The sequence below is a fragment of the Ochotona curzoniae genome, unplaced genomic scaffold (assembly GCF_017591425.1).
Source record: "Ochotona curzoniae isolate NIBS_2020 unplaced genomic scaffold, NIBS_Ocur_1.0 scaffold_274, whole genome shotgun sequence".
NCBI classification, from domain to species: domain Eukaryota; kingdom Metazoa; phylum Chordata; class Mammalia; order Lagomorpha; family Ochotonidae; genus Ochotona; species Ochotona curzoniae.
Window position 1 is genome coordinate 12231131 of NW_024467101.1, and position 27290 is coordinate 12258420.

Genomic DNA, 27290 nt, shown 5'->3' on the forward strand with positions numbered 1-27290 from the left:
TCATTCACACGTGCATTTATAAATCATGTAGAGAGAAAGAGTCCTGTCCCAATCATCTCTCATGTGCCCACAACAGCCAGGACTGGGCTGGGCCAAAGCAGGGAGTCAAGAACTTAATTCAGGTCTTTCAGGTGGGTGGCTGGAGCTCAGTTACTTGGGCCATCACTGCTGCCTCTTGGGATCTTAATTAGCAAGGAGCGAAGGCTGGTGTGGCGGCCAGGGAGTTACACTGCCACTTGCAATGTCAGCATCCCCTGTTGGGACACTAGTTGGAAATCTTATTGCCCCACCATTGCAGTCTTTAGGGGGTAAATCAGAGGATGGAAGATTTCTCTTTCTCTCTCACTCTCCCCTTCAAAAAGAAACAAGGAATTAGCAGGGAGCTGGAGTCATGAGGCAGATGCAGGCACTATGGTGGGGAATGCAGGCATTTCACCCCCCGCCCCAGGCCCACCTCCTCTGCTCTCTCTTATAATAACCCCTTTCACAAAGGTGGTCATGACCCAGTATGCCCGCACCAACCCCTAGCTCTCAAAGGTCCTTCAAAGGTCGGTATCATGACGCTGGGTCCCAAGCTTCCAGCGTGCAAGCCCTTGGGGGCCTGAACCACGTGGAAAGCCTGGCAGGAGCTGAGTGTTCATGGCCTCGCCCCACCAGGTACCGCAGCGGCACCCGCGGCTACATGAAGACAGTGGTGTTGGACCTCCTGCGACGTTATCTGCAAGTGGAGCACCATTTCCAACAAGGCAAGACACTCCCCCACGGGTGATGGCTGGCCCAGGGCAGGGGTGCCGTGGGGTGGGGTAAGGGGTGGGTGGCAGCCACGCCTTACCCCGCCTGCTCTCCTCTCTGCCGCCATAGCCCACTACGACAAGTGCGTCATCCAGCTCAGAGAGCAGTTCAAGCCGGACATGTCCCAGGTGCTGGACTGCATCTTCTCACACGCGCACGTGGCCCAGAAGAACCAGCTGGTGACCATGCTGATCGTAAGCCAGAAACGGTGCCCTTGCCCCAGACTTACAGGGGACAGCCAAGCATATTCCAGAATGGGATCAGGGAGGGACTGGTTTGGACTTGGCTGATGGTTGTATATTCTCTGTCCTGACCCTTGGACATTGCCAGGGTGCAGCCCATGGGAGAGGGTGTGGCCACACATGCCCAGGCAGTGTAGGCGGGACTGAAGGGCCGCTGGGAAGACCCTGATTCACCCAGAGCACCCGCTGTGTGCCAGGCACTCCCGGCAGGGTAGAGGAGTGTGTTACAGAGAAATACTGACTCATTTAATTCTGGAAGCCACTCCATTTGGCAGAGCACGGAGAGGTAATGCCACTTCCCTAGGGACACACAGCCAGTTCCAGAGCTGGGATTTGAACCCACAGCCTGTATCCAGGGGCAAGAGCTGTTAGGGGACGCTGGATTGCGAGTCTTACAGCAGGCTTTCCCTTTGCCTTACGGAGCTGCCTCTTCCTCCCTCCCTCCCTCCCTCTCCTTCTCCCTTTTTGCTCCTGTTTCTTCCTTTTTAAAAATTTTTTTCTTTTGTTTGCAAGACAAAGAAACAGGGCAGGGGAAGTGTGAGAGATTCTATCTGCTGGTTCACTTCTCAAATACCTATAGCAGCGGGGCTGGGTCAGGCTGAAACCGGCAGCTGGGCACCTAGCCTGCATCTTCCACGTGGGGTGACAGGGACCCAAGGACTGGAACATCCGCTGCTGCCTCTCAGGGTGCGCGTGAGCAGGGCGTTGGCTCTCTGAGGAGAAGAGCCATGGGGATCCTGTCTTTGTCCCCAAAGGACGAGCTGTGTGGCCCCGACCCCTCCCTGTCGGATGAGCTGACCTCCATCCTCAGTGAGCTCACGCAGCTGAGCAAGAGCGAGCACTGCAAAGTGGCCCTCAGAGCCCGACAGGTCAGTCCCCATGTGTGGCCCTCCACACCCTCACGTGTGGACCCCACTGTGCACTGCTGACAGCTGCCCCGTGTATGTCTACCCTCTGTCCCCACCCCTGACCAGACAGTCCTGCCCTCCGTCCCTCCCCCAGCTGGCCCAACCTCACCCTCCATCCCTCCTGCAGGTGCTGATCGCCTCTCACCTGCCCTCCTACGAGCTGAGACACAACCAGGTCGAGTCCATCTTCCTGTCTGCCATTGACATGTACGGCCACCAGTTCTGCCCGGACAACCTCAAGGTGCGTGCCTGTGGGCCTCCAGTGCAGTGCTGGCACTGCGTAATGTAAGAAGTGTTGCAGGGTAGGGATGGGGTGATGGGGGGAGACTGTGGCCATGGTGGCCATGTGTTGGGGACAGCCCATGTGGGGTGATGAGGCAGGCTGTGGCCACAGTGGCCATACATTGGTTATGGCCTGTGTGGGGTGATGGAGGAGGCCGTGGCCACAATGGCCATGTTGGGGACGGCCCACATGGCAGTCTGAGAGCTGTCCTGGCACATCCCATCCGTGCCAGAGCTTATGTGGGGTCTTCAGACACGCTCAAGCAAACACGTGTTAGGAAGAGAGCTGTGCGTGGATTTTGAAAAGTTTTGCACCAAAATAGACAACTATTCTTTGCACTCTCCGTGGACTTTCTCGGGGACACTTGTGTTTGGAGGTGGTGAGCCCTCCATGGCTGGGTTGTGACTTCGTCTCTCCAGCTCCCACCCTTAACCCCCTTGCACAGTACCCCTGTCCTGGTCCCATCTCGAGACCTTTTTCCAGACCCCTTTTAGAACCCCTCCCCAGCCTGACTGGTTCACTTGCCAGCTTACAGGTCCCCATTCAGTGTCAAAACCTGAGAGCCTGGCCCTGGGTACCAACAGCCCCAGTTTTGTTCCCAGTCTGCTCTTTGGTGTGGAAACCCGGGCCCAGGCCACTGGCCGTGATCATAACCATCGCAGCCCAGAGGAGCCATCCACTGTGCTTACTTTGCATCTTCCTCGTGCCCCGCCCCGCCCCTTCTGTCTCCATAGAAACTGATCCTTTCAGAGACGACCATCTTCGACGTCCTGCCCACCTTCTTCTACCACGCCAACAAGGTGGTGTGCATGGCCTCCCTGGAGGTAAGCGGCCCCAGGACCCTTGTCTGGCTCTTTGCTCTTACTGCTGTGTGATCCCAGCGGGTGACACGGTGGAGAACACAGCTCGCGGGAGGCACACAAGGCTGCAGGTGCAGGGTCAAGGGTGTGTGTCTTCTGAAGATGTCCCACTGGCAGAGTGCCGGGGTGGCATGGGGCAACCCCCAGCTAGCACCCCGGGAGTGCCTGTGTGTGTGTGTACCTCTTGCAGTCTCCTCTTTACAAAGCCACTGGGGTCCACAGCTCAGCTGCCTTAGCAGGAAGCTGGATCGGAAGTATGATAGCTGGGACTCAAACCAGACACCCTGACACCGTGTGCAGGTGTCCCAAGCTGTGACTTAACTCCGTATGCCACATTACCTGACCCTGGGAAGCCAATTTTTTATAAGATTTATTTTATTTTTTATTGGAAAGGCAATTATATAGAGAGGAGAGATAGAGAGGAAGATATGCCCATTGATTCACTCCCCAAGTGGCCACAATAGCCACAGCTGTGCTGATCTGAAACCAGAAGCCTGGAGTCTCTTCCAGGTCTCCCTCATGGGTGCAGGGTCCCAAGGCTTTGGGCCACCCTTGACTGCTTTCCTAGGTCATAAGCAGGGAGCTGGATGGGAAGCGGGGCCTCCACGATTAAAACCAGCGCCCAAATGGGATCCGAGTGCATGCAAGGCGAGAACTTTAGCCACTGGGCTACTGTGCTGGGCCCGGAAGCCAACTTTTTAATTTGCTTGTATAAAGTTTATTCAGGAAAACAGGAGGTGACGATTGCATTTCTACTTGGCTCTTTTAAGATTTTGTTATTTCTTTGAAATACTGAATTTCAAAGGAAAAGAGAGATATCTTCCATTCACTGGGTCACTTCCTAAATGGTTGTAATGGTTAGGGCTATGTCAGGTCGAAGCCAGGAGCCAGGAGCTTCATCCAGGTCTCCCCTATGGGTAGCAGGGACCCAACTAGTTGGGTCATCTTCTGTTGCCTTGCCCAGGCAGTTAGCAGGGAGCTGGGACACAAACCAGTGCCTATACGGGTTGCTGGCATCTCAGGTAGCAGCTTCACCCGCTATGCCACGGTACTGTTGTTATTATTATCGCTATAATTCGAGAGAGAGACAGATAGCGCTCATTCTCGGTTCACTCTCTAAGTGCCCACAGCAGCCAGGGCTAGCCCAGGCCAGTAGCTGGGAACCAGGGGACTCGTCCCAGGTCTCCCCAAGGGTGTGCATGAGCAGGAAGCTGGGGTCGGGAGCCAGCCGGGGAGATGGAACCCAGGCACTCTGGTGCGGGAGGTAGATGTCTAAGCCGTGAGGCCGAGCGCCCACTCTGCACCTGCTGCTCCCCGCGGCCCGCCAGCTCTGCCGCTGGCGCTGTCCCTGCTGCCCTCCACCTCTGAGCGCAGTGTCTGGGCAGCCCTGGTGGCCCGGGACCTTTATTCCCTGCGCTCAGCAGGCTCTTTGTGGGGAGACTTAATATAGAGAGAAGAATGGCAAGAAATTATACTGATTACATGTTAACAAAGAAAATATTGGGCCCGGCACAGTAGCCTAGTGGCTAAAGTCCTTGCCTTGCACGCACCGGGTTCCCATATAGGCACCAGTTCGCATCTACTTCCCATCCAGCTCCTGCTAGTGGCTTGGGAAAACAGCTGAGGATGGCCCAAGGCCTTGGGACCCTGCGCCCACGTGGGAGGCTTGGATGAGGCTCCGTGCTCCTGGCTTCAGATTGGCTCAGCTCCAGCCACTACGGCCACTTGGGGAGTGAACCAGTGCATGGAAGATCTTTCTGTCTTTCCTTCTCTCTACAAAAAAATCTGATTTTCCATTAAAAAAAATAGATTAAAAAAAAAAGAAAAAATATTTTGGGGAGATGACGCAACGGCTAATCTCCATCTCCAAGTGGGCGTTGGTTTGTGTCCTGGCTGCTCCAGTTCCCATCCAGCTTCCTGCTTGTTGCTAAGGAAAGCAGCAGGGGGTGGCCCAAGCCTCAGGACCTGGCACCGGTGCAGGAGACCCAGAAGAAGCTCCTAGCTCCTGCCTTCAAATCATTTCCTGCCATTGCAGCCATTTGGAGGAGTGAACCAGTGGATGGAAGATCTTTGTCTTTCCTTCTCTCTGTAAATATGCCTTTCCAATGAAAACAAACAAATCTTTTAAAAAGTGGAAATATCATGCTGAAAAAAATAATTAAAAATTAAAAGGTGAAAAAATATTTTTGAGTGTTTAAGATATTCTTTAAGATCCTGTTTACTTTAAAAAAAAAAAGATCCTGTTTACTTGTCAGGTTTTTTTTTTTTTAAGCAGTTACTAGAAAATTTCAAATTATGTATATGGCTTGGGTTATGTCCTTCCTGGCTAGAGCTGCTTCGGAGCAAGTGGAGCCTGTGAGCTGAATGTGGCCCTCTCTACCTGTTTGGGTCAATCAAGTTTAATCGGGGCACATCCACGCCCACTCATTTGCCTATTGTCCACGTGTCTTGGCTCTGACTGTAGCACTGAGCAGCTGCCACTGAGTGATGTCCCGCAAAGCCTAAAGTATTTCCTCTCTGGCTCTTTAGAGAAGCAGCTCACCCAGCTGTGCTCCAGATGTTGGGTGTGGGTTTTGCGCAGTTGGCCGGCCACGTTCCAAGCCATGAGCAGGTGGCTCTCGGTAAACCGCTGAACGCTCAGTTTCAGCATCTTCTCTGAGCATCGTTCCCTGTGCTTCCGCCCCGGCAGGTGTACGTGCGAAGGGGCTATATCGCCTACGAGCTGAACAGCCTGCAACACCGGCAGCTGCCGGATGGCACGTGCGTGGTGGAATTCCAGTTCATGCTGCCCTCTTCCCACCCGAACCGGTAAGTAGCGGTCTTGGCCGAGGGTGGCCTGGGCCTTGCTTCTCCCTGACCTTGTTTCTCTATGTGTGTGGGGATCCTGCTGGGATGACATAAGGGACCATGTTTCCTGCCGTGGCATCCCCCCTCAGCTCCACGCACTCAGCTATAACAGGAAGGTGAGCCCCTGCCGCTACCCGCACCTGCCTTGTCAAGGCCAATGGGTGTGACTTTAGCTTTTCAAAGTGAATGAGGGTAAAATTTAAATTTAGCTTTCAGTCATGTCAGTTGCACTTGCTTCTTTTTAAAACTTTTTTTTTTTTTGCTGTTTATTTTTAAGAGTAGAGATGGAATTGTGATATAGGATGCGGGCATTCTAACAGGTGTCTGAACTTCTAGGCCCAGCCTTCTCCAATCTGCATTTCAAGTACTCAGCAGCCACTTGTGTGGCTCAAGGCCAGGCTGTTGGACTGTGCAGTTCTAGAACATTCCATCATCGCAGAACATTCTAGAGGTCTATTTGAATGCTGTAAAAAGGAAAGGAGATAAGGTCTCCGGGGTGTTTAGGACCCTGCTCAGCACACAGGTTGTCAGACATTAGCGATCCCATGGTGGCCACTGCTGACGCTGCGGTTACTGGCCATGTCTGCCACACTCCTGCATCCTCTCTGTGCCATCTGTCAGCCAAAACGTGCTCTCTCTGCCCTTGTCTGATTGGCCTGCCCTCACCATGGGCTGAGTCACTTAGTCATGGGCAGCAGGAGTTTGAGCACCCCAGCCTCGTCCTGTCTGCCCTCCCATCAATATTCTGTCCACACCAGCGGACGGTGAGGGAGTCAGTGCAAAGGGCAGGTGCAGTGGCCTCCGGATGTCCATCACGTGCTGCCATTCCGCGGCTCTCCTCGGCATGTCCACCAGAGGGCGCCACGTGTCTAGGTCTTAGCTCACGCCGCTGTCTTCTAAACTGATTGGGGTGTGAAGGCCACTGGTGGGCAGGTGGAGTGTGACGTCCTCTGAAGGAACTTGGCCTCCTTGGCTCCCCCTTATCCCCTGGTTGGTTGCTGGTTCTCGCCAGCTACCCCACAGACCACACTTGCCAGCTACAGTGGTTGTGGTGGCGTGATTTGGGCTGCAGCTGATCTTGTCTTGGGCTGATCACTTAGGGATGGAATGTCCCCTTGGGACCGAGGCCACCCCAAACCCACACCCTCCTTCTCCAGCTGTCTGGGGGCCATGCTTTCCTGGAAGAGGTTCATCCTGGGCATGGCCGAGTTCAGCTTCGGGGCCTGCTGGGTTGAATCAGACCCCCTCAGCTCTTGACTCTAACCCTAGTCTCACCCCTTCCCCTCTGCCTTTGGGAGGGCTTCCAGCTCCCGGAGGCTGGGTGTGTGGGCAGCTGCCTCACCCCCTGGCTGTCGCCCTGCAGGATGGCCTTGCCCGTGAGCATGAGCAACCCCGACCTGCTGAGGCACAGCACGGAGCTCTTCATGGACAACGGCTTCTCCCCACTGTGCCAGCGGATGGGCGCCATGGTCGCCTTCAGGCGGTTCGAGGATTTCACCAGGTAGCTGGCACGGTCTCCCCGATGCCCCGAGCTGGGAGGGGGCTGGGTGTGTCTCTCCCAAATGCCACTCATTCGCTGGGCACATCGAGATGGTGGGGAGGGCTCCATGGAGGGATGGCACCAGGAAAGTGGCAGCGTTGATACCGAGAGTGGGGTGGGGGCTGCGTGTCTGCTTGCCTCTGTTTGAATCCTGGACCTGCCCAAGCCCCCAGAGCTGTGAGACCAGGCACCTGGTCTAACCTTGGAGTTCCTGTCTGCACTCTAGGCAGTGTAGCAAGCCTACTTCCTGGGGATTCTGTGAACGTGACGTGAGATGGCATATGTGGAATAATCTATATATATTTTTAATTTCCCTGAAAGGCAGAGGGACACAGAAGAGGGGGCGCCTGGGGAAGGAAGGATAGAGAAATTCTTCTGTTGTTTGACTCCCCAAATTCCTGCAAGAAAGAGACAGTATCAGAGCAGGCTGAAGCCAAGAGCCAGGCGTTCAACTCGGGGTCCCCTGGGAGGGTGGTGGAGAGCCAAGTGCTCGAGACCTAGGTGTCCCCAGCTCTAACTGCCTAACACTGCCCCTCGTCCCCCACGGCATGACTCAGGGGTGACTGATGTGTGTGTGACGTGTGTGTCGGATGGTGGCTGGTGGCACTGTCACGCTGCTGCCCCTCACGGCCTGTCAGCGTGCACCCCGGGGGCACTGTGCTGGGTTCCCTTGTCGGGTTTTCCTGCCAGCTCTAAGAGCTGTGCTCATCTTCACATGAAGGCGCGTTAAGTCGGGGCTCAGCCAGTGAAAGGGGGGACCCGTTCTTTCCCTGTTCACATATCTCACAGGTGGACTGTTCCCTGGGGAAAGATCCCATGAAGGGCACTGTGGGTAGACCCAGTCAAGGGGTGCCCCCTGTTGCTCTGCACAGAGCTGGGTGGGGTCACAGGGTAGTACTGGCAGAGGAACAGGGGGCTAGGATCCCACCTGGCAGGCCCTAGAGCTGGCACAGCCTCCCCCCTGCCCTGTGCCCCCAGGAACTTTGATGAGGTCATCTCCTGCTTCGCCAACATGCCCAAGGACACGCCGCTCTTCAGCAAGGCCAGCAACTCCCTCTACCCTGAGGACGATGGCAAGGTTAAGTCTCCCAGCCTGGGCAGCCCCTGGGGAAGCAAGGGGGTGGAACTGCGCCCTCTTTCCCCGCCCCCAACCCCACACCCTTCCACCCCAGCCTTCTTTGTTCCTGCCCCTTAGAGCCCCTGGGAAGAACCCATCCACATCCTGAACGTGGCCATCGAGCACGCAGACCACTTGGATGACGAGGCGCTGGTGCCCATCTTCCGCACCTTCGTGCAGTCCAAGGTCCTCCGTCCGGGGTGTGCTGTGGGCTGGGGAAGGGGCATCATGGGTTGCTCTGGCAGGCTGCTTTATGAGGCAGAGTGGCTTGCATGGGTGAGGACCATGGTGGGGTCACCCCCGGGCCTGGGGGGCTTCACCTGATGAGAGCATGAGCAGAAGATCATGGGGATGAAGCAAGTGAACACAGGGGAGGGGTCAGCTTGATCTGCTGCATCTCCCTGGGAGGATCTGACCGAGGCCCATGAGAGCCACGTTAATCCCTTCCAAAGGAGAAGCCCCAGCACCTCAACTGTGGCCCAGGGGAGCCAAACTGCAGGGTGAACAAGCCACATGCAGAGGCCCAGAGAAGAAGGGTCTCTGGGCAAGGTGTCCTGGGGCACCTGTACGCCAGTCAGGCCCGCCAGGGGCTTGCCGGCCCCATCACTCAGCCAGTGACTACAGGCAGGGGTAACTGAACATGGCAGAACTGCAGCTTCCTCGCGGGGACCCCAGAGGCCACGTCTGTGCCTCTTGGGATAAAACACATCCGCCACTCAGCCTGGGCTTGAGCGCAGAGTTCACTCGATGCAGTTTTGGAGTTTTTGTTGCTGTTGTTGTTGTAGTAAACTGAGAACTTGCACTTCATTTTATTTTAAAATTTTAAAATTTCTTCATGTGAGAGGTGTGAGGCAGGAAGAGAAGGAGAGAAACTGTACTTTGATCTCCTTAGTCAGACCTCAGTGACCACACTGGCCAGGGGTGGGGGCACAGGGCCAAATGTAGGAGCTGAGAACCCCAATCCAGGTTCCCTGTCTGTCTGAGCCATCACCTGCATTAGTGGGAAGCCAGGATTGGGAACAGGGCTGGACTCCAACCCAGGGACTCCAATCTGGGACGTGGGCCTCAAACACCTGCTGTTCCCTTGCAGCTTTAGAATGATGGCCAGCTATGGGAATGGCCGCAGTTTGCTTTTGTGAGCAGGTGCTGGTCAGGGACCTGCTGTTATAGATGTTCAAAGGCAGGTGCTGGCATTACATGCAAACGTGGAGGAGTGTGGGGAGCTTGGGGACCAGGTGGGGATGGGTTATCGCTGTGTGGCCTGGGGCAGGTAGCTTGACCTCTCTTAGAAGAAAGCGAGTGCCCATCAGCTGGTTCACTACCCAAGTGCCCACAAGGGCCAGGGGTCGGCCATTGCTGATCCTGGAAACTACGGACTCACAGAGTCCCTGTGGGCAGCAGAAACCCAAGGACTGGAGCCGTCCCTTGCTGCCTCCCAGTGTGTGCATGGACAGGAAGCTGGAGCCAGGAGCTGGGGTTGGGAATAGATCCCATGGTCCCTAGTGCAGGGTGCAGGTGTCTTGACCATGAGGCTAATCACCTGTTCCTCACTCACAGTTCTTGAGGTTCCCTTGTATATGACAAGGGATATACAGAAGCTGGAGGGATACATACCTACTGAGGAAAGGACCAGAGAGAATGGAATTTGTATTTCATAGACTTTTATATTTTTTAATATTAAATACAATAATGTACACACTCACACATACGAACCCTATCTACACCTTCACAGCACACACGTAACACATCCCTAGTTGGAAACCAGTAAGCAGGCTAACTCACCTACCTTGGATTCTCGTTCATTTTGCCATCTGTCCATTCTGTATCCAACAAGCATCCCACTGCACTGCACCTTTGTGTGTTTACCTCTTCCTATTTTTTTTCTAAAATTATGTATTTATTTGTAAGGCAGAGTTACCGATAGAGGGCGAGACAGACAGAATGGGATGGGGAGAGAGAGAATCTTGCATCTACTGGATTCACTCCCCAAATGGCCACAGTGGCTGGGGCTGGGCCAGGCTGAAGCCAGGACCTTGGAACCCTTGCCTGACTTCTGCCACTTGGCATGGTGTTGGTGATGTCCGCTCTCACGGTGATAGTATCCGCACATCCGTCCTTTACACTGCCAACTAATATTCTACCGGGTCTGTGGTTTTCAATGCAGAAGAATATCCTCAAGGATTGCGGACTCCGAAGAATCACATTCCTCATTGCCCAGGAGGTGAGTCGGCTGCCTGGGTCTCCCTTGGGAGTCTCTTCCCCTCTCCCAGCTGCTGTCTGCTACCTGGTCTTGTAGATTGGGGTGGGGTCAGCGGAAATGACCTCGGGTTACCGGGAGTAGTCCCCTATTAACTATGCTGACACATCCATGAGCCTGGCTGGATTTAACAATCTCCTGTGTGGATTTCTTCCTGCAGAAAGAATTCCCCAAGTTCTTCACTTTCAGAGCGAGAGATGAGGTATGATTGCCAGGGCCGTGCTGGTCTCTCTCCTGTGGCATCTTTGATTCCCTCCCCCTCCGCCTCACTCGGTGAGGTTCCCCTGGAGTCAGGAAACAGGGTAGCTTGGGTGTAGACTGCAGCTTCCTGCTGGGAGCTCACTTCTAAAAGAACCTCGTGTTTCCCACTTGGAGCTCAATCCCTGAGAATCCCGCCCTGCCAGCCCTGTCCCTGCTTCCGGCTCACTCGGACAGTGTTGTACTAGTGGCTTACACCCAGGCAGACAGTCCTACGGGTCATGAGGTCCTTTTGCCCTGGATTTGGCAAAGTATGACTAGTACTCTGCCCCCTCATTTCTTACAAATAAAGGACACGGCCACGCATATCTGATTACATGTGGCCTACCATGGCTCTTAATGCACAGTAGAGAACTCAGTCACTGGGACACAGACCACATGACCTGTCAGCCCGAAGCGTTCACTAACTGACCCTTTAAGGAAAAGTTCAGTGACCCCTGTTCTAGAACAGGTGGTCACGATTCAAGACCCGATCGCATTCAGTGTTAAGTGTTTGAGAGATGGATGTCCCTTATCCGCTGGTTTACTCCCCAAATGCCCACAGCAGGACAGGCTGGGCCAAGGCCAAAGTCACAAGGCATGAACTCCATTCAGGTCTCCCACAGGGGTGGCAGGGAACCAGCCACTTGAGTTCTCCACCTGTTGCCTGCCAGCGTCTCCATCAGCAGGAAGCTGAAATTTGGAAGTGGAGCTGGAGCTGGGCCAAAGCACCCTGACGTAGGATGTGGGTGTTTTTAACCACTGGGCCAAATCCCGATCCAGCTCTGACACTTCATTTTTTAACTTCCCAAATTCTTTCTATTTCATCCAGGACCTTTTTTAAAATGTCTTTTATTTGTCCTTCAGTATGGTCCCCAGCACTGTCAGTTACTTCCTTTTGGGGACCAAGTTCTACAAAGATATGGGGTGGGGTGGGGTGGGTTATACTTTCTTGAAAATTACCTTGTGTTGTACTGGGTGCTAGGAGCCAGGTGCCAGGAGGGCCCTGGCACGGGATCTTCGTGACATTCTCAGTAGCCCTGAGTCAACCCCAGCCCTTCATGCCTTGCACACCACTTAGCTGACACAACGAATGCCACATCCCTGAGAGCATGGCACATGGGAGAGGATGTAGGCCAAGTCTGCTGCAGTCTCAGCATCAAACTGTGTGTGCACGTGTGTACCCATATTTCTCTCTCTCTCTCTCTCTCATATTCCTCCATCTGCTTCCTCTGTGCGTCCGTCTGTTCTCTCTCTAACCTACAGTTTGCGGAGGACCGAATTTACCGCCACTTGGAGCCTGCCCTGGCCTTCCAGCTGGAGCTCAGCCGCATGCGCAACTTCGACCTGGCCGCCGTACCGTGTGCCAACCACAAGATGCACCTGTACCTGGGTGCCGCCAAGGTCAAGGAAGGGGTGGAGGTGACCGACCACAGATTCTTCATCCGCGCCATCATCAGGCACTCGGACCTGATCACCAAGGTGAGGCGTAGCGGCAGGTCTCTGTCCCACACACGATGGTCTGACCCGCTTGGATCCCCTCCTGGTGAGGCACTGGTTTGTTAGGGAAACGAGCATTTGTTCGTTGTTCCTTTAGAGAAGTAAGTTGTGTCGTCCACGCAGGGTTGTTGCATGCTAATCCTCTACCCTGCGGGATCGGCCTCCCGTATGGGCACTGGTTTGTGTCCCGGCGGCTCCACTTCCCATCCGGCTACCTACTTATGGCCTGGGAAAGCAGTGGAGGATGGCCTAGGTCCTTGGGATCCTGCACCCATGTGAGAGACCCAGAAGAAGCTCCTGGCTCCTGGCTTCTGATCAGCTCAGCTCTAGCCATTGCAGCTATTTCTCTATCTCTCCTTCTCTCTCTCTCTCTGTAAAACAAAAACAACTGCCTTTGAAAGGAAAATAAATAAATATTTAAAAAAAAAAGAAAGACAGTTAAGTTGTGATTATAGTATGAAAATTTCATACAACAATGAAAACTTTTAATTAAAAAAAAAAAAGATTTCTTTGAGAGAGAAAGAGGTCATCCAAACAGCGGTTCATTCCCCAGCCGCTGCCACGGTCCTGTGCTGGTAGGATTGAAGCTAGGAGTAAGGAACTCCATCTGGGGAACCAAGAACCCAAGTCCTCAGGCTTTCCCCTGCTGCCTCCTGGGGTGTGTGAAGGCAGGCAGCTAGAATCAGGAGCGGAGCTGGGATTCAAACCCAAGCACTCAGGTATGAGGCAAGTGTCACAAGAGGCAGCTTTGCCAGCAGGCTAAATGCGCATCCTAACCCCTAAAGGGCCGGCCTGGGTGGCCCCTTTGGAGACTGGCTGGTGTCCTTCCAACCTCATGTTCAGGCATCCCTTGGCACTAGGAGTTCAGGGCAAAAAGATTGTGCGATGGTTCTTGCTGGTCTCTGCCACTTGATTTCCTGTAGCTCTTTCTCCGTGTAAAAGAAAAATGGCCTATTCATGTGCTAAGTGTGGGTTTGTTTAACTAAGCCCCTCTTAATGCATATGAAGCTAGTCTGTTTTTGCCACTCTGTTCAACTATTGTTTTTTTTTTTTAAGTTTTACTTATTTTTTTTATTGGAAAGTCAGATTTACAGAGAGAAGGAGACACAGAGAGAAAGATTTTCCATCCACTGGTTCACTTCCCAAGTAGATGCAACAGTTGGAGCTGAGCTGATCCAAAGCCAGGAGCCAGGAGCTTCTTCGGGTCTGCCATGCAGGTGCAGGGTCCCAAGGCCTTGGCCCATCCTTGACTTCTTTCCCAGGCCACAGGCAGGGAGCTGGATGGGAAATGAAACAGCCAAGAGACAAACCAGCACCCATATGCGATGCTGACGTTTGAAGTTGGAGGATTAGCTAGTTGGGCCATCACGTGTTGGCCTTCCACTGTCTGTTTTAATCCGTCTTGGTAGATTGAGGTTTGGCAAAGCCAATAGAGCAAAGGAAACATAGCTTATTTTGCCCAGAGTCTAACAAGGGGACTCGCCATGCCTCATAGTGACCCACAGGGAAGTCCCAGGGGTAGATAAGGTGATAAAAGGCATAAAGAGAGAAACTGGATGAGAATATTGACTGTGGTCTCCAATGTAAGACATGGATAAGTCCTAGTACATGGGTTTAAGGTTGAAGAAGCTGAGTCATTTATAATACATACATACACATATATGTGTGTATATATATATGTATATATATAATATTTATGTTTTTAAATGCCAGTAACAGAGAGAAGGAGGGAGGGCGGGAGACCATTTGCTGGGTCTCTCCCCAGATGGTTCCAATGGCTGGAGCCAGGCCAGGCCAGAACTAGCAGTCGGGAGCCAGGAGCTTCATCTGGGTCTCCCACACGAGTGCAGGGTCCCAGGCACATGGCCCATCCTCCACTGCTTTTCCCAGACCATAAGCAGGGAGCTGGATTGAAGTGGAGCAACCAGGACTCGAACCGACACCCATGTGGGATGCTGCTGCATGTGGTGGCTTTACTTGCTATGCCACAGTGCTAGCTCCAATGCTGAGTGATTTGGGCAGACTCTGGGACAGGAGGCCACTGGCAGAGGTTGAGCAACTGCCTGGGCAAGTGCATAAGGGTCAGGAGAGAGATCCTGATGCGGAGATGGCAGGGGTGGTCACACTCCCAGGCAAGGTGCTGACTGTCCTTTAGGAATTGGCCAGCCCTGGGGTGCCGCTGGGCCAGTTCCTCCAGGGTCAGTGGGCACACCCCTCCCAGCTGTCAGAGCTGTGGACGACAATATACAAGAGGCATGGTCCGCCTGCTGCGAGACCTTGTGTCCTTTGGCTGGTGGAGCCTGGGGCTGCCGTCCTGCCTGGCGTGTGGGGAACTGTTTCCTTCTCTTTGTACATCCTCCCCACCCCGAGGCTCAGCTCAGCACCCCTTCCATCCCACCCCCGACCCCTGGCAGGAGGCGTCCTTTGAGTACCTACAGAACGAGGGCGAGCGGCTGCTCCTGGAGGCCATGGACGAGCTGGAGGTGGCCTTCAACAACACCACTGTGCGCACTGACTGCAACCACATCTTCCTCAACTTCGTGCCCACCGTCATCATGGACCCCCTGAAGGTCTCACTGCCCCAGGAGGGGTGGGCTCTGTGCGAGTGGGAAGGTCTCTTGGGGAGGATTCCAGTCTCAGCGTCACTCAGCTGTTTGGGCTGTGCTGCTTTGAGACACTGTCTCCTGGCCCCTGGAACCGGAACCATGGCTGCATCCAAGCACCGAAAAACACACCTTCCTCCCTCTGAGCCTGCGTCTGATTCTCAGCCCCGGGGCTGTCATGGGGGTCCTGGCTGTGGTGGGGGCTGAGCCTAAGCTTTGGTCTGAGCCATTCTCTGCCACTTACTTCTCCCATGGGGCTGATTTCTAGGGCTCCTGTGACAAGGGCAGACGGTCAAGAGCAGGCTCTGACTTTGGCAGGCATGGACCCGAAGTAGGAACTGCAACCTTAGTCTCCCCATCTGTCAGCCAGGGGATAGGGCACCCACATCTCTGAGCCCTTGCGAGGACAAAATGAGACAATGAGTCCAAGACGCTCGACAGGCAACCACCCGTTATTCCCAGCTGACGGTTCCCGTGGGCCGCATGCCGTGAATGCCGTCGTTCTCTCTGCCCTGCGTGCGGTGACTGCAGCGGCGAGCAGTGTGGGCCGAGCAGGCCGTGACGAGGGGCCCACCGTGTCTCACGGCAGATCGAGGAATCGGTGCGCTCCATGGTGATGCGCTACGGCAGCCGGCTGTGGAAGCTCCGTGTGCTGCAAGCCGAGGTCAAGATCAACATCCGCCAGAGCACCAGCGGCACAGCCCTGCCCATCCGCCTCTTCATCACCAATGAGTCTGGCTACTACCTGGACATCAGCCTCTACAAGGAAGTGACGGACCCCAGATCTGGCGATGTAAGGCCAGCCTGCTGGGACAGTGGGGTCCAGGTGAAAGCCAAGCCACGGGGGGACATCAAGGTGTAGCTTAAAGCCACCTTGCCAGGGTATGGGTTGGGGGCACTCTGGCCTTGCTTCCCCACATTGGACAGCTCGTCTGCAAGCTCCCTAAGTGAATGGTGGCCCATGGTGACAGCCACACAGCCTGATTTTCTCGCAAGCGGCCTGAGTCCTCCAAGGTGACGTCCGACCCAGGGTGGGCCACATTTGGTGTGGGGTGCGGAGAGGGTTGTAAGCTTTCTCAGACTCTCACTTGATTGGGATTTACCACCGGTGCCTTGCTTCCTTCCATCTGATTTGAGGAGGCCCGGGGCGGGCAGGGGATCCGGGTGCTACGTGATTGGACGGGCTGGACCCTCTCACCATCTCCCCTTGTTCCTCCCACTTCAGATCATGTTTCACTCCTTCGGCAACAAGCAAGGGCCGCAGCACGGGATGCTGATCAACACGCCCTATGTCACCAAGGACCTGCTGCAGGCCAAGCGCTTCCAGGCCCAGTCGCTGGGCACCACCTACGTGTATGACTTCCCGGAAATGTTCAGACAGGCAAGTCCTGTGGCTCCCACACTGTGCCACCCACTCCCTTCTCCCCACCACTGCATCCTCTCGGTAGGGTTCCCCCAGAATCAGGCTCCTCTGTCAGGGGACAGGGGCCCAAGCTGTCACCTGCTAACCCCCAGGGTGGTCAGGTGTGGGCGTCCCACCTGCCTGGGACAGCATCTGCCCCAGGCCTAGCTCCAGGGAGGAATCTTTGGTTCAGTTTTTTTCCCCCCCTGATTATCAGAGCATGCAGTGGAAAGTGCAGGGAAGTATAGGTTAAGTAAACAGGTGTTCATTTATATGGCCTCTACCCACTGCTGATGCTTTTCAGTAGGGCTAACATGCTAATATTCTTGAAGATTTTTTTAAACTTTTTAAAACTTTTTAAAAGATTTACTTATTTATTTGTATATTTGGAAAGGAAAGATATACAGAGAGGAGAGTCAGAGAGATAGATCTTCCACCTGCTGATTCACTCCCCAAGTGACCGCAATGGTGGCTGGAGCTGTGCCGATCTGAATCCAGAAGCCAGGAACCAGAAATCTCTGCTGGGTTTCCCAAGTGGGTACAGGGTCCCAAGGCCTTGGGCTGTCCTCGACTGTTTTCCCAGGCCACAGGCAGGGAGCTGGATGGGAAATGGAGCAGCCAAGAGGCAAAACAGCACCCATATGGGATGCTGACGTTTGAAGTTGGAGGATTAGCTAGTTGGGCCTGCCTCTTCACCTGCTGGGACTAGCCCAGACTGAAGCCAGGAGGCCCTCAGGATCTCCCACGTGGGCAGCAAGAACTCAAGGACCCGAACCGTCTACTGGCTGCTGCCCAGGCACAGTTAGCAGGGAGCTGGTCCTGACGCGGAATGACTAGGACTTGAACCTCGGGCGCTGTGATGTGGGCATACCATGCATCACACTAACCCACTGTGCCACCGCACCGATGCTCCCTCCTCCCCACTCCTAGGTGGTCGCATTTGGACGTGGATCATGGGATACATATTTAACTATTTCCTGATTGAAAAGCAGCAGGACATGGAAAGTCTTCTCCCCACCCGTGACGCCATGCTTTCCCTCTGTCCTCCCCTCTCCCCAGGCCCTCTTTAAGCTGTGGGGCACTCCAGACAAGTATCCCAAAGACATCCTGACCTACACAGAGCTGGTGCTGGATTCCCAGGGCCAGCTGGTAGAGATGAACCGGCTTCCCGGTGGCAACGAGGTAGGTCCTGGGCAGAGCCTTGACTCCCACTGGCATAGCCACATGCCTTCCCCATAAGCAGGTATCCCCAGAGAAGCCAACTGCAGCCCTTGGCGATGCGCTGTCCTCTCCCTGCAGGTCGGCATGGTGGCTTTCAAGATGAGGTTCAAGACCCAGGAATACCCGGAAGGGCGGGTCGTGGTGGTCATCAGCAATGACATCACCTTCCGCATTGGGTCCTTTGGCCAAGGGGAGGACCTGCTGTTCACACGGGCGTCTGAGCTGGCCAGGGCCGAGGGCATCCCCAGGATCTACCTGGCGGCCAACAGCGGGGCCCGCATCGGCCTGGCCGAGGAGGTCAAGCACATGTTCCAGGTTGCCTGGGTGGACCCCGAGGACCCACACAAGGTACGGCACAGGGGGCGCATCCCTAACGTGCAAACCCCCAGCCAGGAACGCACGTCTGTTGCCTGTGTTGTGAGCCCGGGTGTGAGGCCACGTGGGGAGAGGTCCCTGCTGACCTGGTGTGACAGGGGCACAGTTGCCAAGCAGGCCCTGATGAAATTAATTTGTGAGTTGACCTTTGGGCTGTGTGTGTAATATGTGCATAAACAGTGCATTCTCATCTATAGACTTGGGTCCTGTAGGTCCTTGTGCCTGAGGTCTTTTCATCCAATGTGAGAAGTTGAAAATTTTGAGAAAATTCCAAATCTGAAGGATTTCTTTCTCTAAGCATTTCAGAGGGTTACAGAGAGAGCTCTTCCATCCTCTGGTTCACTCCCCAAGTGATGACAACTGTGAGAGAAGCCAGGAGCCTGGAAGCTTCTTCTGGGTCCCCAACATAGGTAGCAAGGACCTGGATACTTAAGTCATCCTCCACTGCTTTCCCAGGTCATCCGTGGGGAGCTGGGTTGGAAGTGGAGCAGCCGGGACTCGAACCGGTGCTCGTCTGGGATGCTGGTGTTGCAGGCAGCGGCTTTACCTACTGTGCCACAAGTACCGGCCCCCCTACATATTGCATCTTTAAGAATTTGATGAGGAGGGCTGGAAATAAGGGGAAGAATCCCTAAGAAGGTCCTTGAGGGAGTGAGAAGGAAAAGACTGAGAAACACTGAGTCATAGGGACGTGGGGGGCATGGTGGGAAGTAGGGAGCTGGGAGGTGACAGTGGGTGGGGCAGGCAGAAATGAAAAGGAGCCTTGAGTGTATAGCTGAGATGGACATGGTGCTAGCACGAAGTGACGTGTCACTGACATGTTGTGGACAGCCACCCCTAGAATGTTGTCATAAACAAGTGGATTTTGTTTTAATTCACTTGAAAGGCAGAGAGCCAGAGATTTTCCACTGATGGGCTGGCTCACTTTCCAAATGCCTCCGCCGGCCAGGGCTGGGCGAGGCTCAACCCAGGAGCCAAGAGCTCCATGTAAGACTCCTGTGCAAATGGCAGGAACCCGACTCCTGGGTACACATGAACAGGAAGCAAAAACAGCTGGAACTCAAACCCAGGCGCTCCGATGTGGGCATCCCAGGCAGCTTAACCACCAGACCACACGCTGGCCACCAGTCACAAGCTGTGGCCGTGGTATATGGGCAGCTGGCTTCCCTGGCTCACTGCGGTCTATTTCCTAAGGGATTTAAATACCTGTACCTGACCCCGCAAGACTACACCAAGATCAGCTCCCTCAACTCTGTGCACTGCAAGCACGTCGAGGAAGGAGGAGAATCCAGGTACGTACAGTTCAGGGGCTTCCTTGGCTGCGCTCCGGGCTTGCAGCAAGTACTCACAGAGCTCCGGGCCCCACCTCTCGGGATGTAGTCATGTGTGGTGGGTGGTGGGGGTCTGCACCGGAGGACCCCTGAGGGACCGTCACCTTGGGTCATTCTCCATCCTGGTCATCCTCAAATGAGCCACTTCTTTGTCCAAGTAGTGCGAACTAGTGACCTGGGCAGAGATGGTGGGATAAGGCAGGCTGCCCACTGAGTACATCGAAGCCCACCCCACCCCTCCAGCTGACCAGCTTTCTGGGGCAAGCTGCGTCTTCTCTGAAGTGGGAGTGACTGACTAAATCAGGATTCCTCAGACTGGAGTTTCTAAAATGTTCAACAGTCCTATGTGAAACAAAAAAAAAAAATTATCTTTTTTAAAGATTTATTTTTATTTGAAAGGCAGAGTTACACAGAGAGAAGGAAGAACAGAGAGAGAGAGCTTTCATCTGTTGGTTCACTCCCCAAGTGGCCACAATGACCAGAGCTGAGCTGATTAGGAGCCCAGGGTGTCTTCCAGGTCTCCCACCTGGGTGCAGGGTCCCAAGGCTTTGGGCCGTCCTCGACTGCTTTCCCAGGCCACAGGCAGGGAGCTGGATGGGAAGTGGAACAGCTGGGACATGAACCGGTGACTGTGTAGAATGTTGGCACTGCAGACAGAGGCTTAGCCCGTCACACCCAGGCACTTCCCCAGCCCTCAATTTTTTTAAAAAAAACAAATTTCCGTAATCAGACAAGTGGGAAAAATGAGACCAGCATGCATCTTCGCTGTAGGCATGCTGGGGGTGGCTCTCAGAGCGGGGCTAGCGTGGTACTGCCCCTGCCTGCGTGACTGCGCAGCCGTGGCTGACTCATTGACAGACAGTGAATTCCATGACTGCCTGGTGTGTACACTCATCTCTCGGCAGCCCTAACGCTGCCCTGACGCGTGTGCACAGATGTGGGATGGGATGGCCTTTCTGGAAGATGGGCTGTGGACCAGCAGGTGTCCTTAGCTGGGGAAAGGGAAGGATACATGTTGAGTCTGTGTCTGTTGTTCTAGCAGCTAAGGGGCAGAAGGCGAGGGTCTCAGACTCTTGCCCTCTGACCCTGGCTGCTTTCTGCCACTGTGATCACCCCCTGCCCCTGCCCGGTGCCTCGTGTGCACCCCAGGGCAGTGCGTCCGCCTTGGCTGCCCCTGGATGGGCTGGGTCTCTGAGCTGCTCTCGGTTCTTGAAGGTATGTCATCACGGACATCATCGGGAAGGATGACGGCCTGGGCGTGGAGAACCTGCGGGGCTCGGGCATGATCGCGGGGGAGTCCTCCCTGGCTTATGATGAGATCGTCACCATCAGCATGGTGAGTCCCTCCCGTGGCTTGGGCTCAGGCTCGGCTCGTCGCAAGCATGCAGAGGATCAACGGCCACCGCAGCATGCATGGTGTGGCTCCAGCCGCCACCAGCGGCAGCCATGGCTCCCCTCCACCGCCTTCATCCTGCTCCCGGCTTAGCCACCTCCATGACTTCTGCACCTGTGAGCACTTCAGGGTGCATCCTTTTTTCTTTTCAAGATTTATTTACTTATTTGAAAGAGTTAGAGACAGATACAGAGAGAGAAAAAACTATCTTCCTTCTATTGATTCACTCCCCAAATGGCTGCAGAGGCCAGAGCTGGGCCAAGCTAAAGCCAGGAGCTGCTTCTGGGTTTCCCACATGGGTGGCAGGGACCCAAAAGTTCTTGGGCCATCATCTCTGCTGTCCCAGACCATAAGCGGGTAACTCTATTGGAAGTGGAGCAGCCGGGGCTTGAACTGGTTCCTACCTGGGATGCCAGAACTGCAGGTTGCCTCTTTACCCTCCATACCACAATACCAGCCCCCAGAGTGGATTTCTCATGGGTGAGGACATCTCTATTTTTATTATTTTTTTTAATTTTTGCCATCAGAATATACTAGCCTTTTAATTCCATTGTCCACAAACATTTGGACATTGAAATCTAGGACTCACGAGACATTCCTGGATAGCACAGGGATTTCCTGGGTGCCCTTCCTCCAGCATCTCCCCTTGGCAGCACCTGCCGGGAGCACGGCTGAGGGTCAGAGCCGGGAGCTTGACCTGGACACAAACCTTAGCTGGATTTCATTGATTTTACCTGCACTCCCCCACATCCCGTGGGGTTGTGTGAGAGACAACGGTGGCTCCAGATAGCCCGGCTCAGAAACATACCCAGGCCCCTGACCCCAAATGTTCAGTGCCTGCTCTGCATCTTTTCCATGCTTTCTTTGGTTGGTTAGATTCTTGCCCGTTGAGACTGTCCTGTAGACCAGGTGTTTTTTGCTCAGAGCCACACTGTAACTTCCTATTGTAGCCACCAGGGGGCGATGAGGCATGCCATGCCGCTCTCTGGAGCTCAGACCTGGTCCTGTTTCTGCAGGTGACCTGCCGGGCCCTTGGCATCGGGGCATACCTGGTGAGGCTGGGCCAGCGCGTGATCCAGGTGGAGAACTCCCACATCATCCTCACAGGAGCCAGCGCTCTCAACAAGGTGGCCGGGGAAGGGGCCTGGGGTGTGTGTCTGAGGGGCGAGAGGTCACTGTCCTCTCCCCGGGAAGCCAGTTTCATTGCTGTTGTAGGAGCTGCAGTTCTCAATCTGCTGTTAACTTGGCCCCTTGTGAGCCAAGACGGAACAAGTTCTAGATGCTTCCGCTGAAACTGACTTTTAAAAGTTATTATTTTTGGAAACTTCTTTGTTTTCATTTGAAAGGCAGAGAGGGAAATAGTGTCTACCTTTCCCCTTACCACAGCTAAGGACAGGTCCAGGCCAAAGCCAGGAGCCCAGAATTCAGTCCGTGTAGGTCTCCCCCGTGGTGGTAGGAACCCAAGTCTATGAGCCATCGCCTGCTGCCTGGCAGGAAGCTGGAATGGGAAGAGCAGCCAGGCCTGGAGCGACCTTGCTGTGGGATGCAGGGATCGCATGTGGCATGTTAATTGTTGAGCCAAACCCCCACCTGCTGAAAGAACAGCTGGGCTGGCTTAGAGCCTGTCTTTTGTTATCCTAAAGAAATACCTGGAGCAGGCTGCCTCATGGAGGAAAGAGCTTTATTTTGGGTCTCAGTTCTGAAGGGGCCGCGTTCGGCAGTGCACCCTGGGAGAGCATGGGTGTGCGTGCGCGTGTGCCTTGCGCTTGGGCTCCTGGTTGACCTAGAACCACTAGGGTTCCGCCAGGGGGCGCCAGCGTGCTGACCTGGTCTAGACCCAGTTGCACCCCTACCCACACCCCCTGGAGACTCCACCACTGTAGCTGAATGCAGTTCCTGCCTTCTGGAGCAAATTACAGCATGGGATCAGGGTTGCACCCCATTTTCGGCCACGGCCTGACACCTTGTGTTCCCCAAAAAGCCGTTTTTTTCTTTGATAGCTCCAGTGTGTTTTCCCTTCATGTCTTTCAAATTCTCATTCTTTTAATTTTTACCAATGGTGCAGTGTGGCTGCTGGCTTTTCTTTCTGTATGGAGACATTTTCTATGCTGCTGTGGAGTCTGCATTCGCAGTTGGCTCATGTCACACAGAGGATTACCTGGTCTAGAACTAGCAGCCTTGACATCACCCTGTTCCCCTCCCAGGCACCCAGGCCACACCCCAGGCCTCAGATTCAGATGTACCAGGCAGGGATTTGCAGTGGAGATGACCTTGGTCAAGAACTGCATCCCGCTGCCGATGGAATTGGGCTGCATGTTGGAATGACCTAGAAATGAACAAAATACAGACTTGGTGGGTGGTCCCTGACCCCACAGGTGCTGACCCCACCAGTGCCGGGGCAGCCTAGGCAGCTGCGGGACTTTGAAAGCTGCCAGATAATTGTAAAGTGGCAGCCGGGATTGAGAACCACAGGACGAAGATGGTCCACGGGGCGGTAGCAGGACCCCGGGCCAGGCAGCATGTTGCTCACCTGTGTCGTGTCCCCACAGGTGCTGGGGAGAGAGGTCTACACATCCAACAACCAGCTGGGCGGCGTGCAAATCATGCATTATAACGGTGTCTCCCACGTCACCGTGCCGGATGACTTCGAGGGGGTCTTTACCATCCTGGAATGGCTGTCCTATGTGCCAAAGGTGGGGAGCCCCCCTGCATTCTGGGGCCCCGAGGCTGGGTTGTCAGTTCCTGGATGGGGGTTTGGAGTGGCAAGCTGGGAGCACTGCAATAGCTGCACCTGGATGCCCTCGGCTCCACATCATTCCTCGGAGCCCTAGCCCTGGAACACAGCTGTGCTGCGCCCTGTGGTGGCACTCATGCCATCGTAAGAGTACTGTCTGTTGATTCTTTGGAAAGGGGTAAGGGGAGCGGTATCTCCCCCAGGAGTTGAGATGCCTGTGGCCTGCACTGGAATACCTGGGTTTGATGGCCAGCTCTGGCCCTGACTATAGCTTCCTGCTGCTATGCACCCTGGGAACAGTGATGACTGCAGTAACTGGGTGCTTTATATATATATTTTTTTAATTTTAATTAGGAGTGCACCTGGCAGGAGCCTGGAACCTCCTCTGGGTCTTGGTGGGGTACCAAGGCTTTGGTCCATCCTTGACTGCTTTCTCAGGCCTCAAGCAGGGAGCTGGATGGGAAGTGGGGCAGCTAGGACAGGAACCGGTGCCCATATGGAACCCTGGTGCTTGAAGGTGGAGGATGAGCCAATTGAGCCATCATGCCTGGTCCATCTGGGTTCTTGTCCTTTTCTGTGGGAGGTGTGGATTGAGTTCCTGGCTCCCAGCTCCGCTCTGGCCCAGCCCTGGTTGCTGCCAGCCTCTTTCTGTCTGTCTCTCAGTGGACAATGGAGAATGCTCAAACTCTCCCATCAGGTTGCTGCTTCCTCATATGGTGAATGAAGTGTTGTTCTAATCAATTAATTAATTTGCGTGAGAGGCAAAAAGTTACGGAAAGAGAGATCTTCTATCTTCTGATTCATTTCCCGAATGGTCTCAACAGCCAAAGCTGGGCTGATCTGAAGCCAGAAGCTTCATCTGGGTCTTCCTCGTGGGTTCCAGGGACCCAAGCTCTTGGGCCATCTTCTGCTGTTTTCCCAGACACATTAGTGGGGATCTGGATCAGAAGTGGAGCAGCTAGGACTTGAACTGATGCCCATATGGGATGCTGGCACCACTGATGGTGGCCCTAATCACCATGTCACAGCTCCTGCTCCAGTGTTATTTATTTTTAATGATTGGTTGATTTATTTGAAAGTCAGAGTTATGAAGACAGAGAAAGCAAGCCATCTTCCATCTGCGGTTCCTTTCCTAAGTGGCCACAGTGGCCAGTGCTGATGCCAGGAGCTGGGAATTCCATTCAAGTTTAGCATGTGAATGGCAGGGGCTCAAGCACTTGGGCCTTCCTTTGCTGTTTTCCCAGGCACATTAGCAGGGAGCCAGGTTGGAATTGGGAAAGTTAGGACTCAACTGGTGGGATGCTGGCATCATAGCAGTGGCTCCACTCATTGCACCACAACACCAACCCTGAGATTGTTATTTTCACTAGAATTAAATGCTTCCAGAATCCAGCTAACTCATAACTTCCTGCCAAGAACCCCAAGTTTAAAAACCCCATGTATCGATTCCTGTTTCCCAGTGCTCTTATCGCCCATCTGTGTGCCAAGCAGTACCACTGTCTCTGGCTAGTCTCTTAGTTCTGTGTTTGAAGATGCTTTTCATCTGGGCGTACATAGCAGCACGAACTACTTATTGCCTTTCTTTCATGACCCAGGGTGAGCGAATCCCTCTGAACCCTGCAGTGCACTTGGGAATCCATCAACCAGGCTTCAAATAATCCATGGAACAGGCAATGCTTGTACTTTCCCCTTTTCCAACCCAGAAGAGTGGCTTCAGATGCCCTGGTGAGGGGATGTTGCCACATAACCAGGCAGAATCATAGCCAGGAGAGGAAAGCACACAGAGCTGACTGTAGGCATGCGTCAGAGACGGAGTCAGAGATTCGACTTTCTTTTCTAGGATAACCGCAGCCCAGTCCCGATCATCACCCCCAGCGACCCCATTGACAGAGAAATCGAATTCTTCCCATCCAGGGCACCCTACGACCCCCGCTGGATGCTCGCGGGAAGGCCCCACCCCAGTAAGTCCTACTGTGTTCTGTTTGGGACCTCCATCTCACACTCCATTCTGGGGCCTAGGATAAAGGGGCAGTTGGGTAGAAGCATCAGCGTTTGTCCCTGCGTCCCAGGGGAGTACACCCCAAATCCAGCGCAGGGGCAGTGGAGGTGTTCTGTTTTTCCATCGCCAACAAAGGAATGCAGGCAGCACTGGTTTCTGGAACTGACTGTGGGGTGGGAGGGGGAGGTTTTTGTCAGTGGCCATGGCCTCCCTCCCTGGGTTGCTGCGTGGTCTCAGAGCTGGGGAATTCTTTGTGGAAACATAAAGATTTTAAATCAGAGACTCTCGGTGAAGGCAGGTGGCAGGGCTAGTCAGTTGCAACCCACACAAGTTATCACCACTGCCACCACCACCATGCCAGCTCCTTGGCAAGGCCTGGGGATGCTCCAGATTGGAACATTAGCCAACCTGCAGGCAGAGCAGATCTGGCTTCATACAGCAGTGCTACCAGCAGTTGGGTAATGGGGGAGGCCAGCTGGGCTGTGCTCACACAGCCGTATCATGCCTTCTGTGGGAAGGACAGCAGTTGTGAGGGAAAGCCCAGCCTGGGGCCCAGTGCTATGGCTCAGTGGCCAAATCCTCACCTTGCAGGTGCTGGGATCCCATATGGCAACAGGGCTGTGGTCATCTTTTGTCACAAATGGAAGCTTTTCCTCCCAGTTCATTAATTTTAAGCTGCAGCCAGCAGGTTGGGGTTGAGGTTTCTGGGGCGGGAGCCCCAGGCTCCTGCCCATGTCCAGGCAAGAGAAGGCAGAGTGTGGCCCACGCCCTGGTATCTAGGGTTCTATTGGGCAATGGGTGGAAGCAGGATGTTCCATCTGCACTGAGTGTCTACCCTGTCCCATTTTTGGAGCATTGCTGTTTTGGGCTTGGGTTTGTGTGTTCTTATGGTCATGGGGTTGGGATCTGCTTTTCAAGTGCAAGGTACATGGGGGCTGTCCTTGGAGAGACCCCCCCCATATCCTCGGGGGTCCTCATAACCCGGGCGTCTGCTGCCTTCCCATCCACAGCTCTGAAGGGCACCTGGCAGAGTGGGTTCTTCGACCAGGGCAGTTTCAAGGAGATCATGTCGCCTTGGGCCCAGACGGTGGTGACGGGACGAGCCAGGTAATGCAGAGGGGGGGAAGCAGGTGCACCTGCCTGGTCTCCCAGGCCTTGGGACCCCAGCACTGGGCTGTGGACCACACAGGATGTTTTCCCCCTCGGCCCCAGGACTTTCTGGAAGAGGACAGTGATTTGTGGCATAGTTTTGTGGATGATGAAATCTTTCCGCCTTCGAAGGCATCTCAGCTAGGCCCAGTGTTGTGACACTGTGGGTGAAGCCACGGTTCATGGTGCCAGCATCCCATATGAGCGCCGGCTCAGGTCCCAACTGTTTTACTTTTTAAAGATTTATTTATTTTTATTGCAGAGTCAGATATATATAGAGAGGAGGAGAGACAGAGAGGAAGATCTTCTGTCCATTGATTCACTCCCCAAGTGACCGCAGTGTGGCTAGAGCTGAGCCAATCCAAAGCCAGGAGCCAGGAACCTCTTCCTGGTCTCCCACTTGAGTATAGGGTCCCAAGGCTTTGGGCCGTCCTCAACTGCTTTCCCAGGCCACAAGCAGGGAGCTGGATAGGAAGTGAACCATATGGGTGGAAAATCTT

General features: G+C 54.3%; 1 protein-coding gene across 3 annotated transcripts in view; it reads left to right on the plus strand.

Annotated features, from left to right (window-relative positions):
- ACACB (acetyl-CoA carboxylase beta) overlaps positions 1-27290 on the plus strand; it is a 76554-nt gene that overhangs the window by 41749 nt on the left and 7515 nt on the right. For all 3 annotated transcript variants that reach the window (XM_041003681.1, XM_041003680.1, XM_041003682.1), the window contains 23 exons: positions 658-746; positions 862-986; positions 1790-1903; positions 2070-2183; positions 2960-3049; positions 5775-5893; positions 7296-7433; positions 8451-8550; positions 8668-8775; positions 10754-10810; positions 11007-11048; positions 12350-12565; positions 14998-15153; positions 15776-15979; positions 16412-16567; positions 17648-17770; positions 17888-18157; positions 19379-19476; positions 20731-20851; positions 21925-22035; positions 23458-23601; positions 25483-25603; positions 26652-26748. In XM_041003681.1, the coding sequence (XP_040859615.1) occupies positions 658-746; positions 862-986; positions 1790-1903; positions 2070-2183; positions 2960-3049; positions 5775-5893; positions 7296-7433; positions 8451-8550; positions 8668-8775; positions 10754-10810; positions 11007-11048; positions 12350-12565; positions 14998-15153; positions 15776-15979; positions 16412-16567; positions 17648-17770; positions 17888-18157; positions 19379-19476; positions 20731-20851; positions 21925-22035; positions 23458-23601; positions 25483-25603; positions 26652-26748 (2913 nt within the window). The remainder of the gene's footprint in view (positions 1-657; positions 747-861; positions 987-1789; positions 1904-2069; positions 2184-2959; positions 3050-5774; positions 5894-7295; positions 7434-8450; positions 8551-8667; positions 8776-10753; positions 10811-11006; positions 11049-12349; positions 12566-14997; positions 15154-15775; positions 15980-16411; positions 16568-17647; positions 17771-17887; positions 18158-19378; positions 19477-20730; positions 20852-21924; positions 22036-23457; positions 23602-25482; positions 25604-26651; positions 26749-27290) is intronic.